The sequence below is a fragment of the Rhinolophus hipposideros genome, assembly GCF_964194185.1.
Source record: "Rhinolophus hipposideros genome assembly, chromosome: 10".
Taxonomy (NCBI): domain Eukaryota; kingdom Metazoa; phylum Chordata; class Mammalia; order Chiroptera; family Rhinolophidae; genus Rhinolophus; species Rhinolophus hipposideros.
In genome coordinates, this window is record NC_138056.1 from 51,167,815 (window position 1) to 51,185,660 (window position 17,846).

At 38.7% G+C, this 17,846-nt stretch overlaps 1 protein-coding gene and 1 pseudogene across 3 annotated transcripts in view; one reads left to right on the top strand and one right to left on the bottom strand.

Annotated features, from left to right (window-relative positions):
- NARS2 (asparaginyl-tRNA synthetase 2, mitochondrial) overlaps positions 1-17,846 on the bottom strand; it is a 176,862-nt gene that overhangs the window by 8,837 nt on the left and 150,179 nt on the right. The window contains exons 10-11 of one of the 2 annotated variants that reach the window (XM_081064086.1): positions 14,135-14,201; positions 12,558-12,695 (exon numbers count right to left, since the gene is read on the bottom strand). In XM_081064086.1, the coding sequence (XP_080920212.1) occupies positions 12,558-12,695; positions 14,135-14,201 (205 nt within the window). The remainder of the gene's footprint in view (positions 1-12,557; positions 12,696-14,134; positions 14,202-17,846) is intronic. The other variant, XM_081064087.1, reaches the window with a different exon arrangement.
- On the top strand, positions 1,769-10,585 carry LOC308504148 (small ribosomal subunit protein uS5-like; annotated as a pseudogene). The gene is made up of 2 exons: positions 1,769-1,778; positions 9,769-10,585. The product of its transcript is annotated as a small ribosomal subunit protein uS5-like (transcript).

A 17,846-nucleotide genomic window follows, 5' to 3' on the forward strand; every position in this document is an offset into this window, starting at 1 on the left:
TTCTAATGTCTCACTAATATTACACAATATTTTCCCTATGTCAGTTCAAGTACTTTGCATACTTAATGTTTTAATAGCTGCACAGTTTATTGTTTAGGAGTCATAGTTTATATTTAACTCCTTTCCTTTTTCAGGGGTGTGTGTTTGTTTTCTCTTATAATGTGGCAACAGAGATTTTTCTTTAATTTGTAGTATTTTATTGAGACATATAAACTATGTTCTGATTATAAATCAAAGAAGTACAAATTAAAATCATTAGATACCATTTTGGAGTTATCAAAATGATGAAGATAAGAAAACAACATAAACAATATGGATTAGAGAATGAGTAAACCAATACTCTCAATACATTTGATAACAACCTTTCTGGTCAGCAACTTAGCAAAAGATAATCAAAAGCCTTAAAAATGCAATATGCTTTGACTCAGCAATAGTAGTTCTATTATAGGAGTTAGTTTTAACAAAATAATCTGAGATGCAAAAATAAGATTAACGTACAGGATGTTAAGTGTAGCATTACTTAAAATCAATAGGAGACTATTAGATAAATTTTATACATGGATAGAAAAAAGACTGACATCTATATAATGAGATGTTATTGTGTTGTCACTGTGACTTTTATTTATATTTTATTTTTTACTATAATGATGTTATACTTTTGTAATAAGAAAACAACAAAAACACTTAAGAGGGGAAAATGGTAACTTGATATTTTAATTTGTACTTCTTTAATTACTAGTAGTTCATTTTTGAGAATGTTTCCTTATTTTCCGCATTATCTTGTGACTTGACAATTCTTTTGAGGGGGAGGGATAGACATTTTTAAGACCAAGAACATGAAGGCACAAAACTAAGAAAGAGTTAATGCAACAAATAAAAAATTAGGAATGCATACAGCACATTTTAATTTTTTTTTAAGGGGAACAGGACTTTATTGGGGAACACTGTGTACTTCCAGGACTTTTTTCCAAGTCAAGTTGTTGTCCTTTCAACCTTAGTTGTGGAGGCGCAGCTCAGCTCCAGGTTCAGTTGCTGTTGCTAGTTGTAGGGGGAGCAGCCCACCATCCCTTGCGGGATTCGAGGAATCAAACTGGCAATCTTGTGGTTGAGAGGATACACTCCAACCAACTGAGCCATCCGGGAGCTCAGCGGCAGCTCAGCTCAAGGTGCCATGTTCAATCTTAGATGCAGGGGGCAGAGCCCACCATCCCTTGCAGGACTCGAGGAATTGAACTGGCAACCTTGTGGTTGAGAGCCCACTGTCACATGTGGGATCTAACCAGCAGCCTTCGGAGTTAGGCGCATGGAGCTCTAATTGCTTGAGCCACCGGGCCAGCCACATTTTAATTTTTAAATGGCATATTATAAGACCTTTTCTTAAACTTTGCCTCACTTTACTATTAAACCATCCCCTTGTTTTGATTTCAGAACTTTTGATTGAGATATACTTTATGAATAACTGAGATTAATAAAGAATATAGTAATTCAAGAATCTGCTCCAAATGCTGTATACCTCATCCTCATTACCATCATTAAAAGAGAACACACAGGCATGATTTTCATCAATCACTTGGCTGAATTAGAGTAAGGGAGAACAGAAATTCACTAATGGTTTCTACTTAGATCTCCTACGGCTCAATAATTTGGTGAGGAGTAAGTAAGTATACAAACACGTCTTTGTCGTACTAGCACTGCTTAGTGATTCTTCAATTTGGGGGCCAACAATGAAGCAGTAGGTATTTTAGAATGTGGATTTTGTGATTCAGACATGATAGCAGGTAATGAAACAAGCAGCTTTGGATAGGTGGACAAAAAAGGCTTACTAACATGACGAGGAAGTTTTCAGGGCCTATACAATTCATAGAGAAAGGAGAAGGTTCAAGAGAGTTTTTATGGCTACAGAAGGACTGGCTTCTTTATTTACTAGCATCTTGCTTTTAGACATGGCTAAAACATGCTAGAAGTTGGGACACATGATGAAAAATTTGTTCTTAACTTCAATTGAGAGTTTTTAATTGAAAATTACAGGCAATCAGGTTTGGAAGAGAATAGACAACCAAGCGCTCTCTGGCCTCCACTTGAAAATATTTCAAGACTGGGAACCACCACTGTTGAAATATAGCATTCCATCCTTGTGTAGCTGTGACTATTAAAAAGGAATAGGTATATCTAAAATCTATCATTTATGTCAGCCAAGAAAAAAATTTAAAAAAATTAAATAAATAAAATATATCATTTATTTCCAAGATTTTGAAGTTGGGGCAATTCCAAGCCACAAAGCAGGGCAGTAATTGCTTCTGATACTGCAAGTACATGGAAAGCTTTAAGAGGCACAGCTAAATAGGGCCACTGCCTCAGTAAAAGATACTGGAGAACCAGCTATCATGGGAGAACAGAAAGTAGGTAGTCCAGCTGAGGCTGGTGGCCAGTGATGAGGGAATGAGGCAACCCATGATGAGTTGTTCTGCTTTCTCTGTTAGTCTGCAGGCATCAACAAGAGAGATCCATTTCTTGCTTGGTCTTGCTAATAATACAACTAAAACAAGCAAAACAAACAAACATAACAAAACAAAACCCTTTTGGGATCTTAGCACTTTTTGCAGGTCTAAATTGTACTAATTTTGGACCTTTGGCTTTTTAAAGATTTTTAAAATCTTATGCCATAGCATGATATCTACATTTTTTTTTCTTGATTTCTTTCAAACCTGTCTTCCTAATAACCAAGGTACTAACTGGTTAAGCCCAACTATTTCCACATTGGCTATTATGAAATTAGTATGGTAGTTGCTATATTAATCAGGATAGGCTAGGTTATGCTGTATTAACAAATAAGTCCAGAAGCTTAAAACAGGGTTTCTCAATCTTAGCATCAGTGACATTTTTTGGCCAGATAATTCTGTCGTGAGGGCCTGTCCTGTGCATTGTGGGATATTCAGCAGCACACTGGGCCTCTATTCACCAAATGTCAGTTGTGCTCCCCTAGTTGTGACAACCAAAATTGTCTACTGGGTGGGGGTGGCGGGAAACAAAATAACCCGACTGAGAATGACTGCTTTACAACAACAAATTGGCTTCTAAAAACTTATGCTACATGTCCATCCTGGTTTGAAGCTGATAAAAAAGCCTCTTTCTGAGGTACTGCTGATCTGTGGCAGATGGAAAACGAGCACAGAGGACTATGCAGTAGAAGAATTTGTCCAGAAGTAAGGAATGTAGGTTCCGTTTGCTCACAGTTCTTTGGCCAATGCAAGTTACTAAAGCTCATGTCAGTGGGGCAGGGCAGTATAATTCCCTCTGAGGGAGGAGTGGCAACTATTAATACTTATGTACCATAAAACAGTTTAGCATGTCACTTTTCTCCCACCTGCCTGAACTCTTCCTCTCTACTCTCCCACCAATTCCTCATTGTCAATTAGAATTAAAATCAGAATAGTAGGCCCCTCTTTTCTTGCTCTGTACTCTGGGAACTTAACCTAACTTATAGAAAAGAACTTACCTAAATTGCCTATTTTAGCTGAGTAAAAATTTTAGAGGCCATCTTGGTAAAGTCCCGTATCATTACTAATTTTGTGATATGAAGTAACACATTTATGTCCTTTCTTAGTCTAAATGGTCTGAAAATTCACTCTCAGGTGGGTGAATTCCCTGTATGTTTTCTTGACATAGAGTTAATAAAGTTGCTTCTCCTCTTTAAGAGATCTGTTTATTTTGAGTAAGGCATTCCTTCACAATGCCCAATAATGTTGTATGACAAACGGGTACTGTTTTCTTTTTGTTTTTTTGTTTTTAATCAAGGACAGATTTATCTCTTTGTGAAAAAAGGTCCACAAAGGCCTCGTTCTCTTCCTCCACATAAACTTCTTTTCTTTTACTTTAGGTTTAGTTTCCCTTCAACCATGTCAGATTCTTATACTTCCTGATTTTCTTTTATTATTATGATATCCTCCAGTCTATCTAGAGAGTCTGCACACTTTCTGAGAAGCTATAATAAAGTATTCCTCAACTATAAATAAAGACACTCACATTTGGTATACACAGAGCTGCACTTCCTTCTGGTAAGATATAAAAAATACTGCATTCCCTAACAGTCACTAAAATGATCTCCTTAATTTCCATAACTTTTAGTTAGGGTAGAGATTCCAGGTAGGTTTCTCCTAGCTTATGTCTCCCCCTGGTAACAACTGGGCTAAATACTACAGAAACCACCTGTTTCTCCAGGGCTCTCGTGGAGGTAAAAGGCACTTCCAGACATAACACAAACTATGACACAAGGGTGCACAAAATGTAAAATGTGGGAATCACACAACTTTCTTAAGAGGTAATGAGAAACACAAAATAGTCACGGGCATGTAAAGTACAGTATATAGGGAATATAGTCAATATTGTAAAAACTATGTATCGTGCCAGGTGGGTACTAGACTAATTGGGAGATCACTTCATCAATTATATATATGTCTAACCACTAGCCTGTAACCCTGAAACAAATATAAAATAATATTGAATGTCAAATGTAATTGAGAAAAAAAAAGAAGCAATGAGAAAAACTTGGTTGGTGTTTGCCCAGTGATGGGCAGTGAGGCGGTGGTTAGAGTGCAAGCAGTTTGGAAACAAGCAAGCTTCCTAGGACATCGGCTGGTGAATACCATTTGCCTTTATGTGCTGGGAGGTTTGTGGTTTACAGGAATCTGAGGCTGCTTTACAGAGCCAAGGGCTGAGCAATCCTGTCCTTGGTTAGGGAAAGTGAGAATTCACTGGCTACACCGTGACATGTTCTCTTCAAGAAGACCAAATCTGACCACTTCTGTAGCTAAAATCTCCATTGTGTCCCTGTGCAGATCGGGGAGCCCTGAAATAAGAGGAAGGACTTTCGTTCTTCTGTTCGTTCACCCTCCTACACAGATAAGGAAGGCTACAGATAATTTTACTACACTCTTCGCTAATTTCTCTAGTCTTAAACAAAACTTATTCCGTTTTGGGCACATCTAGGCCAGACTGCTGCCTGGCTCATCTTCCTTCACTGTGTACCAGTTCTGATTTTGCTTAAGTCACACAGCTGCAGCAGCACGCTGTCTAGAAATAGTCTGTGTTGGTATTCAAGCTGAATAAGCTCTGGTCTCTATTTATGATATTCCTTTTTGACTCTTAGATTTCAATCAATGTACTGAAAATAAAACTCAGACCTTGACTTGAAAAACAAACAGGCTAGACAGGAACAAAGTCTTTCATACATTACCCTTTCCATGCGAAGTTCAAAGAGAGGGGGCAAAAGTTTAATCTCCCTTCCTCTGATACCTCTCTGTCTACGTATCTCAGTATTTTTAAATATTGATGAAAAACACAAATTGAACATCTCCCTACTCTCACAGGCTTCTCATAGGCTGTACCAATAAGGAAGCAACATTACATACTATTTTCAAAAGAATAATGTTCCACAAACCATAGGAAACATGTTTGTGGTCTCAGCCTCTATGAGCTTTTGCTCTAACTGCTGACACAGACAGTATTGTGCCCCTAAAAACAATGAGGCACAGAAAGAGTTTTCCAGGTGTGACAATACCAAGATGCAAATGGGCTTCAGGTAGCAGAGACTGAAAATGGAATTTGGCTAGGAAAACAACTGGTCTGGAAGTATTTCGGATGGACTAAAATGCATACTTTCAATTTTGACATAAATATCCCAGGATGGTCATTAGATATGGGAAAAACTAGCACTTTCTTTTATCACTATTACTATTGGTTTAAATTACTATTTATCACTATTACTATTTGATGAAGATCAGCTAATTAGCCCCAGCCCAGGGAAATTCACTGGATATCCCTTGCCCAGGAATATTCTTCCTTCCAAGCTGACTTCACAATATGTTCTTTATTGAATTCCCACTAATGCTTACATTTTTATGATTTGCTAAGTAATACTTAATATAATTGATATAATTTTTAAAATGAGAACATTATCTGGTGATTTTGGCATCTCATTAAGAACTGCTGGGCAGTGACTTTTTCCTAATCACAAATGGTTGGAATGAGTGGATATTGTCTTCTGTGAAGCCATTTGCCTAGCTAAATATTTGCCACCTGTTTTTTGGGGGACTTACTCAGGGACCCAAACTCAGGGGCATATGGCATTTTGCATGTTTGCTTGGATTCATTTTTACGTAGTCCCATGATCTGTTCCCTTCAAATAATCAAACATATTTGGTGTCATGCGAGGTGGCCTGTGGGGTCTCTGGTCCCGCCCCCCGTTCCCCACATAAGAACACAGGACACGGTGAGGCCGAAAAGGAACACCCATGGAGCCATAGGTAGGGGAGTCATACCACTATAGTCTCACTGGAGGCTGGAGTCACAAGACCTGCAACCTGCTGGCTGCTTCTCTGCCTGCCAATCGACCGACTAACTCACTGACTCAACTCTCAAATGGACTCGACTCCCAACTCTCCAACCAGCACAGCCGTGGCAGTTATATCAGTGGCTAACTGGCTAACCGGCCACAGCTGACAGCCAATTAGCCACAGCTATAACTGCCACGGCTGCGCTGGTTGGAGAGGCGAGAGTCGAGTCAGTGAGTCGGTGGTTGGCAGTCAGAGAAGCGGACAGCAGGTTGCAGGTCGTGTGAACCCAGCCTCCAGTGAGACTACAGTGGTATGACTCCCCTACCTATGGCTCCGTGGGTGTTCCTTTTTGGCCTCACCATGTCCTGCATTCTTATGTGGGGAGTGGGACCAGAGACCCCACAGGCTGCCTTGCATGACAAATGGCGTAGCGAGTAGGGTCTCTTGCACGACATTTGGTAATTTACAAGTTGTTCTTATATCTATCCAAATAAGGAGAACCTTAGGCTACCTGAAATCAGAGAATCTTAGAGCTGGTTAGTACCTTGGAGATCATCTAATGCAATTCTCTGATTTTACCATGTTTCCCCAAAAATAAGATCTAGAAGAACCATCAGCTCTAATGCATCTTTTGGAGCAAAAATTAATATAAGACCTGGTCTTATATTATATTATGTTAGATAAGTAATATATAGTAACATTATAGTAAAATAAGACCGGGTCTTATATTAATTTTTGCTCCAAAAGACGCCTTAGAACTGATGGTCCAGCTAGGTCTTATTTTTGGGGAAACAGCGTATAGAGACATATTGAGGCTCAGAGATTGGAGAAAGTTGCCTAAGGTCATACAGCTAACAAAGAAGAGAGCTGAATTTCAAAGCCAGCACTGCTAACTTCTTAGTTCAGTGTAGTTTTCATTATAACATAGTGCATATCTGTGTGTATGTGTGTGTGTGTGTGTGTGTGTGTGTGTGTAGGTGGGGGAAGAAAGAAAGAAAAAGAAACTGTAACTGTAAAAAGATACCATTTTACTATTTATTACCTCTGGCCAAAGGTTACAAATGTAGGTTAAACATTTTCCTACCCTTCTTTTTGGATTCCCTAGAGAAAGCACCTGTGAAACACACCTGTTGCAGTTTTTTTTAGATTGCATCACACCCATTGCAGAAACTCTTACAACCCTACCAACAACTGTTATTATAGTTCTACTAAAAGAAACACAGAATTTAGTTATCTGGCCAAAAGCCTGTTCATTCACCACTGAAAAACAGCATGGGTGGAAGCCAGCACTTCATACAAGTGGGTTGAAAAGAAATCTAGGTTGCTAATGAATCAGTGTTATAATCTATGCCTAATGTATATAGTTTAAATAAATTATATTTCAGTAATTTAGCTCTGAGAAGCTATATGCTACAGCGCTGCATAAATTATATAAGTACACTGAAGTCCCATTATGATGCTTCTAGGCTTCAAGCTGTGAGATACAGCAGAGACTTGTCTTAATGAAGGGCTCCTGGTACTTTTAAAGGTAAGAAATGTTTGTGACTGCAGTCTATGAGAGAAATGCCTTTTAAGGAATCCTATGTAAGAGCATGTTATGCTGTGGTAACACACACACACACACACACACACACACACACACATTTTAACATTATTGTGCTTTATCACAGTAAAGATTTTATCAAAATTTAGAAGGAGAGAGGGCTTCACACTTATTAACTACCTATCACCTCAAACACTGTGCTGTGTATTTTTCACATATTATCTAATTTAGTCCTCACAACTCTGGAAAATATTATCATCTTATTTTTACAGAAAATAAACCTAAGCCTCAAAGAAATGAGATGGTTTATCTAAGATCACACAGTTTATAACACAAAGACCTGGGGCTTGAACTCAACAGTGTCTGACTCTAAAGCCACTGGACTTTCCTTTAAGCCATGTTGTAATTAGTCAAAAATTTTACAGTAAAAGCAGCTCTAGCTTCCCAGAAATGTCCTTAACAAATCAAGTCACTCACTCACTACTTGTCCACTCTTTGTCTATAATTGTGTTGGGCTGGATTCACCCATCCATCCAATCACCTATCCATCATCAAATAGATATGAGGAGACTGCTATGCCCCCGACATTATACTGGGCACTAGAGATAGATCGATGAGTGAAAAGGGGTTTTTTAAGTCCTTTGGCATAGAAGAAAGAGTCATGAAGTAAACAGTCATACAAATACATGTAAAATTACAACTGTGTTAAGGATTATGATGGAGTAAGAATCAGTAGCTCTGGGTCTGAAATTTAACCTGGCACCACTGTAGTGTCTGACAGGGTCTGATTCAGTTTGGAGGGTCAAGGAAGGTTTCTCTGGGGAAATGATGACTGAGTGGAGACCTGGAGAATAATTAAAATTACTTAGGGAAGAAGACTGTTAGATTGAGGGAACACTATTTACACAACGGTCCTGTGGTGAGAGAAAGCACTGCATTTCTGAAGACACGGAAGAAGGGCGGTGTGGACATAGCAGAGAACGCCAAGGGGAACACCATGGCACATCAGGCAAGAAAGACAGCAGCTGCCAGATTGCACTGGGCTTGCAGGCCACACAAAGGATTTTAACCTTTAGCTTACCAGCAGTGGGAGGCCACTGAGTGGCTTTAAGAAGGGAGATAACAGATGAGATTTACATTTTCTACAAGCTCATGCTAAAATGGGGGGTACTGACCCAGAGGAGGAAAGAACAGACACAGGAAGGCCCATTACTTGGTTACTGAAGTAATCCAGGCAAGAGATGATGGCATCTTAATATAAAAAACGTAAAAGTGGAAATGAAGAGAAGCGGATGGATGTGATATATATTTAGAAGAAAAACAATGACAGAGCTTAGTAACAACTTGCCTATGGGAAGTAAGAGAAACAAAGATTTAAAAAATGGCTCAGTTACTTGGCTTGTACAATTAGATTAACAGAGAATACTGAAAGATTAAATTTTGTGGGAGGAGGGGAGAAGAGGAGAAATAATTCCTGGGGTCAGTTTTGGACATGTTAAGTTAGAGATGCCCTTGGGATATGGAAATGGCAGTGAGATGAGTCCAATGCTCAGAGAAGTCTGGATTAGAGGTATACATTTCTGAGGCGTCTGGAAAACAAACAGAAAAATGTGGGTACAGATGAAATCATACTGGAAGAGAAAAGAAGACCTAGAATGGAGCCTAGAGAAATTCCAATAGCTAATGGGTTAATAGAAGGGGAAGAACTTGTATAGGAAACTGAGAAAGAATAATGGACTGAGTAAGGAGGAAAACTGGGAGATGTCACAGAAGCCAAGGGAGGAGGAAATTTTAATAATAAGAAAGTAATGAATAGTGATGAATAATGCTGAGAGGTGAAGTAAAACAAAGACTCAAAGGTCTGTTGGACTCCGAGGTAACACCCAACGTGAGATGACGCCAGCGCTGCGGGCAGGAATCCGGAGAACCTGGAATGGGAGCTGCGGCATCTGGGGCGGAGGTCGTGCTCAGGCTCACGGCTGGGCTGGGGCTGCGGAGCTCGTAGCGGCAAGGCTGAGCACAAGGAGTGGATCCCTCTCACCACGCTGGGCAGCCTGCTCAAGGACAGGAAGATCATGTCCCTGGAGGAGATCTATCTCTTCTCCCTGCCCATCAAGGAATCTGAGATCATTGATTTTTTTTTCCTGGAGGCATCCCTCAAGGACAAGGCTTTGAAGATAATGCCGGTACCGTGTTGGCCAGAGGCCCCGGTGCAAGGTATTTGTCGCCATCGGGGACTATAAAGGACATGTGGGTTTGGGTGTTAAGTAGCCACTGTCCTTCGCGAGGCCATCATCCTGGCCAAGCTCTCCATCGTCCCTGTGTAGGGGCAAGGCTACTGGGGGAACGGCAAGTCCCACTGTCTATTGAAAGGTGCCCGGCCGCTGTGGCTCTATGTTGGTGCACCTCATTCCCCCTCCAACGCCAGGGGCACGGGCATTGTCTCATCTCCTGTGCCCAAGAAGCTGCTGCTGATGGCCCCTGTGACGACGGCTATACCTCAGCCAGGGGATGCACTGCCACCCTGGGCAAGTTCGCCCAGGCCACCTTTGATGCCATCTCTAAGACCTATACCTATCTCACCCCGGGCCTCTGGAAAGAGACCATGTTCACCAAGTCTCCCTATCAGGAATTTACTGACCATCTTGTAAAGACCCACACCAGAGTTTCTATGCTGAGGACCCAGGCTCCAGCTGTGGCCGCCACATAATTTTGCACAAGAAAAATAAAGTGAATCAAGTCTGTTTTTTTTAAAAAAAGTCTGTTGGATTTAATAAAATAACAAGTATTACTGACCCTAAGTGAGCGACTTCAGTGGTGTGATAAAGATGGAAGTCACATTAGAGGGAATGAGGGATGAGTGGCAGGTGCCATGGTAGGTATAGAAAATTCATTCACCACCCTGAGTAAGTTAAGAGTTTTGTTTGAGAAAGCAAAACTTATATAGAGACTACAAGAAATAGACACAAGGCTACCAGTTTTACTAATTCTTTAAATGTCACAGAAATTCAGAAAAGGCTCAAGGTGACTGTGTAAACCAGGAATTTTTTTACAGAAAAGGAAAGCCTCACATGGAGTATTTAAGAAGTGCAAAACTGAATGAATGAGAAGTGCTCAAACTACAGAAATTACATGAGAAGAATACAAGGTGTGTGGGGGGCGCGGGAGGTGGGAGTGAAATGGGGTGGAGTAATTTAAAATGCCAAGAGATATAGACATAGTCCTCTGTCTTGAGATGTAGGCTGAATACTGAGTTATTTAGGATTCAGTAATGAATCGTATGCCCCAGTCTCACTTATTTTTTGCTGCCAACCTGTTGGCCAATTCATTTCTCAAAATCAATTATACTAGAGGATTGGTAGGGAAAAGAAAAATAAGAATCGTAAATCAATTGTGTTGCTCACTGGATTTGGATAATGCTGTGCGAAAGGTGAGGATGAGTAAAATCAATGGCTAAAATGTCACTGTGTATTTGTGATTTTGAGGCAGTGATAGAGAGTGGAAAAGAACACAGACTTCAGAGCCAGAGGCAAGCAGGTTTGAATACTAACTCTGTCACTTACTCCCTATGTAGCCTTGGGAAATGCAAAGGGTCTCTTTGCACCCCAATTTTTTCATCTGTAAAATGGGAGAAACAGCAAGTTTCTTGGCAAGGTTGTTTCAAGATTTAGAGATGAGATGGTAATGCTTGCCTCATAGTCATCTACTAATCAGTGGCTACCACTGTTTTAGTAATACCATAAAACAGGAACTACATTCAAAGAGATAACCCTGTATACTTAAGAGGGGGACATTTTATTTATAGGAGGGCCCTGATCTACATTTTCCTACTGGTACTTTTCTAAAGACAAGTAACAAGCACCAAACAGCAAAATTTAGTTTTTGGACCTTTTTTGAGATAAACATAATGTTTGTATCATAGACTTTTATAATTAATGACATTATATACATAATTATTCAATAAATATTTGGAGTTAAATATATTCTTATTTCATATAACTGATAATTTTGTTAAGGAGAGAAGAGACAAAACAACAAACAAAACCAAAAAAAAAGAAAAGGAAAAAGGAAACCAAAAAAATAAAAAAGCACCTAAAGTTAAGGGTGATAAAAGAACAAAGGATAAGAAAGGCTAAATAGAGCAGACGGAGAAGAGACCATCAGAGAACTGACAGGAGAATCAGCCCAGACCTTTAGGTCCCCCCAGAGCCCTCCGAACCTACTTCTATTTGATGGCCGAACCAAAGTACTCTGCCTCCTGCTCTGCCAATCTAGCTCTTCCTGTGCCTGTTGGTGCCATTGCTATCCTCTTGCCAGTATATTCCCCCACATCTGTAGTCCCCTAACCAGTATTCAACTTGAGAGTAGACCAGGCATCACGAAACTGTGCTCTAAGCTGCTTCCTTTCAGTTATTTAAAAAACAAAACAATACATACCTCCAGTTGCATCTGCTAAACTAAGGACACCTTTGCCATAGAAATGAGGGAGTATGTTTATAGAACATTGGGATCTACTTTGGGAACACGTTTTTAGAGGTGCCTTTAAGAAACTTTTTATCATTTTAGAAGGTGTAGAGTGATGAATTTAAGAAATTATTCCAAAGGATACATGAAATTAAACCAAGGGAAAAACCCAAACTATGAGATGACTAACCCCCCGCTTATTTAGTTTCTTTTCTTACTGTGTGCTGAGGGCCATCTTCATTATCCCTCATGTAGAAAGGCTTGAGTGCTAATGGATAATTAATAACAAAGACTGGTATGTTGCCGCAGTGCTTCACCAGGTACTTCTCATGTTCAGTATGAAGGTCATCACCCCACTGTAGTGAGAAAAAAGAAATGATCAAAGAAGCCAGAGCTGAACCATACAATGCAGGACCTGAAAATAACCTGTGTCACTCCCAACGGCTTCCTCCCCCCGAGGCTCAGTGATGTGTGGAGCTGTCTGCTCAGGTTACACAGATCACTAGAGAGAGGTCTATGTTAACAAGAACATCCAAAGGCCTGGAAAGATGAAAGCTGAAGTTCGTAGATAAGCACTGTGCTTTCTGCCCCCGTCGCAGGGAGCAGCACTCAGCAGATGAACAGCACCTGTAGGAAAACAAAATGTACTTTCCACAGTGGATAAAAACTGACTTTGAGATCATAGATTTTATTAATATTGCCTAGAGCTTCTTCCACAGTTACTGTTCCTAAGTCTCAGGAAATTAAATGATGAAAGATAATATTTCCAATATTGAGTCTATCTTTGGCTAGATGGAGGTTCTCAGTAAATTTTTTTTTAAATAAAAGAGTTAACTGATATATCAGACGCTCTTTGATGAATATTTAATAACACAGTTCATCTATTTATTCAGCAAATACTAATGCGCCTATTAAGTCTCAGGTATTGTGCCAGGTATTGGATATAGTTCACTATTGGATACAGTGGTAAGAAAAATAGAATCCCTGACTTCATGAAGTTCCCAGAGTAGGAGACAAATATTAAATACAAAATTACACAAAGAAATTGATTTTAAATATAACAAGCACAGGGAACAATTATAAGACGATCAGACTTCACTGGGGATGGGACTGGTGCAAGGATTAGTTTGAAGATAAAGGTATTATATTCTGAACATTATCTTATTATGCCCACTTGTCTGGCAATGTCTTTAATTATAGGAAAGCGCTGGCATAGGAATAAGGAGACTTGCTTCTGACATTACGTACATGCCCACTGATGAATCATGTGGCCTCTCAGGACCGATCTCCTTGCCAAAGAAATAAAGGAGTTCTTACAAAAACAAAACAAAACAAACAATTCAGTGTTTTCCATAGTGGATCACAAGTCAGAAGGCTGTATGAAGTTCAACAGAAAAAGAAACCTGTTTAACGTGTTGCCTAAACGGACTTGATCCCAGAACCTCTTTTGTCTGTTACCTGCTAACATTACTCAGAATACACTTTGGAAACGCTGAACTAGTTGATTTCTACACTACTAGTCTATGATTGCCATTCTTTTTAAGGATTTTCATCTTAAATTTGGGAAACTTCTTTATAATGCTTTAGTCAGTGCTTTTCCAAATGATATGATTCTTCTTCAAGATCATTTTTATTCTAAATATTTTAACAAGGTTGAGTAAACATCAAAAAAAGGAAATGTGCAGAGGAGCAAGTCCTGCACACTGCTAGTAAGAGAAATAAGATCGCTTTAAATAATAAGATATGGACAAGAGGGAAACATTTTTACACAAACACCGCCACACATAAACATTACCTCTGGGGTGAAGGTGAAGTTCTGGGATGCCTGCTTCAGGATCTCTATCGCTTCAGTGTAAGAAATGCTGGGGAGAAAGAGGATAAAAGCAGAGAAAGGTCAATACAGTGGGCCGTTGTTACCAAGTTCACTTGAAAACTAGAAAAGGCCTATTCCTATACAGTCTTCAAGATCATAAATGAGTATGAAATGATTGAGTAATCAGGAATTAAGGTTGATCTAATCCTGTGAGAGTCCTATGAGCATGAAGAGAAGTGGCCATTTAATAACCCCACTCCTGACCTACCTGCAGTGTACACAGAGGAGCTAGTCACTTAAGTAAAGATTTTCTCTGAATTCATTATATGCCTCTGCTGTAACAAAAGGTGCAAAATGTTGGGGCTGGAAGAGCGACTTGAAGGAGACTTGCTTCTGACATTATGTACGTGCCCACTGATGAATCACGTGCGCTCTCAGGACCTTAAAGTCATCATTCATTCATTCAGCCAACAAACATATACTGAGCACCTACTAGGTGCTAGGCATTATTCCAGGCACTGGAGATACAAGAAATAAAAACAAAGCTCCTGCCTTCATGGAGCCAATATTCCTCTGTGTGAATGTGTCTGAGAGAGAGAGAGAGTAAGCGAGAGATATAGTGGTAAGAAAAACAGAATCCCTGACTTCATGAAGTTCCCAGAGTAGGAGACAAATATTAAATACAAAATTACACAAAAAAATTGATTTTAAATATAATAAAGAGAGAAAGAGAAACAAATAGAAATAATATAACGCTAGGGAGCTAACAGTGCTCTGAAGAAAAACAAAGCAAGGTAAGAAGACAGAATATTTGAAGTGCTATTTTAGATAAGATGGTCAAAAAAAGCCTAACTGAATTGGTGACATCTGAACAGAAACCTGCATCAAGTAAGGAACTGAGCCACATAAATATCTGTGGGAAGTATTCCAGGCAAAAGGAACAGCGAGTACAAAGGACTGAAGTGAGGCCTGAGTTTGGATCATTCAAGGAACAAAAAGGTCAACGTGACCATACTATCCTGACAAGGGGAAGAATGCCAGGAAATTAGCTAGGAAAGGTAGTCACAGGTCAGATTTTATGAACTCTTTTAGGCCATGGTAAGGGCTTTTTAATATATCTAAGCATTGTTTAAGACTATTTAGGAAAAATGTCATTGGTTACCTCAGTAAGAAACGCTCATGCCTAAAGGAGGCCAACCCAAGGATTTATTTTAACTGTTTGAGTACATAAATATATGCATACAGTTTTTAAAAGTCAAGATGTATAAAAAAGCATACATCTGTCTTACATCCCTGTCCCATAGCTACCTAGTTAGTTTCTCCCCTCACACAGAGTCACAGTTAGTGGTTTCTTGTATATCCTTCCAGAGGGTTTTTATTCATCCATAAGCATGATATTAATATGCAATCTTCCCCTTTTTAATAGATGGCAGCCATAGCATACGATACACACTCTTTCACATCATTTTTTATTCAATAATATACATCGCAGATCTTTCCTTATCAGTGTATGAAAAGCTTCATATTTTTAAAAATTATTACATAATATTGTTTTTTCTGGATATATCCTAATTAGTTTAACCAGTCATCTATTGATGCATAGATATTTCAGCTGCTTCCAATCTTGTGCTATTATAAATCATGACTACATACACCTATTTTATGCTGTTATAAATGATTCTTATATAATAATTTTACATATGAAAGAATGGAATTGTTGGACGAAAGGGTATTGCATCTGCAGTTTTTATATATTTTGAAAGATATTGTTCCTCTTTTATAGGATTATACCAATGTATGTCCACCAATAACACATGAAAATGTCAGTTCCCCTAGGTTTTCTGCAACAGTATTTTTGATGATTAAAAACAAAAATCTACAAACTTTCTGAAGAACTTTGAGCTCAAAAACTAATTTACCTAACAAACTTATTCTCTGAGGCAGCAATGAAGTTTACATCTGTAATAACTAACTGGATGGTAGGCTCCATAGCTCAGGGGCTAGAGCACTGGTCTTGTAACAACTAACTGGAAAGAATTGTGTCTTATGGTACAAAATAAAGCCCCCAAAAAATTCTATTCAAATTAAAATTCAGTATTAAATAACAGGTAACTTCTAAGGCAAGAATGGTGGCAGTGTTGGTAGTAGGAATACTTTTTAAATGAGCATTTTACAGAAGGGAAACTGAAGCTGGAAGAGGACCAGTTACCTTGCCAAAATCAGTCATGTAAGTAGTGAACGCTGCTGTGCTGACTCCAGGGTCTAAGTTTTTAACTGCTGACGTAATGCCTAAACGGCCTGGAGTTTCGTATGTTCAATCAAAACAAAAGATAATGGGCTCGTGGTTCTCCATCTGACTCTATTACCACTTACTAGCTACGTAAATCACTTCACCTTAATGGAAGCATTTTATAAATTTTTGTAATGTGCTACATAAACATTAAAAAATTAAGTGTTTGCACTTGAAAAATAAGGCGATTGGACTATATTGCCTAACGTTCTTTTCTGCTTAGTCTATTGTTCTATTCCATCATTACTTGATATGATCTACTCATTATACTGAGAAATATAAGAGCAATCAAAATGGAAAGCACAAGGATTTTGTGCCATTGATGATGTTACTGGTAGATTAAGAAAAAACGGCTCCCATGTCTAAACATCTCTTGTTATTCTGGATCTTCCTCCCTCCACCGCTTGCACCTTAAGTTAAGGCACAGCTTTCCAGTTCAAATTACAGTCCTGACACTGGATAGCCTTAAAGGCCTTCATCAACTCTGCTAATTTTTCTTGATACGTATAGAGAATAATATTTCTTCTCTTTACTAGAAACTATTTCCAAAGTGCTTTGAGGAAAGAAGACACTGTAAAATTGCATGATACAGTATTAAACTGAATACATTCATATTTCAAATTTTTTATTGTTGATGAAAGAAAATTATTCTGAAGCTGTTAGAGTAAAACTGCTAAGCCAGAGATCATTATTAGCATTCTTTGCCTCACATTCACACAGATAAATGAAGAACAAATAAAAAGGTAAGTACTCTGTATTTTAAAAACTTTAATACTAAACAGGAAATGTAAAATAATTGAATTCTATTTCTGCTTGATAAAGGCTAAATTCAATGACCACACAAATCCTTTAAATAATATTTTATATAAAACAATTATCACTAGTCAAGAATACACTGAAATCTATTTATTCAAAACACTACAAGTCATATGGTATTGTGTGCACGTGCACATGAGTGTGTATTTTGGGGAATATCTCGATTCTAATACATTATGCTTAGGTTGACTCTCATGTCCTCTCATGACTGTCAAAAAACTCTGGTTTCAAAGACTGGCAAACCCCTCTCCATCTCCTGTACCCTCCTCCTTGAAAACACTCAGCATCATGTCATCTATGTATGCCTTTCTGGTGTTCAGTTCCCCTTTCATTTCTAACTCCTAGAACTTCTCTTACTTTCTAGTGAACGTCAACAATGCATTTAAAAGGATTTCATAATATTTTAACTAGCTTTTTCATATGTTTTGTAGCATCAGGGTTTCCAGGTTATCTCATCTGACGTACTGAGATAACCTGTACATCAGGATCAGTACGGTAATTTGATCCTTTCAACAATATAAGACAGACAAGTTACCATTTTATAGATGAGAAAACTGAAGTTCAGAAAGGTTAAAGATTTACTATTAA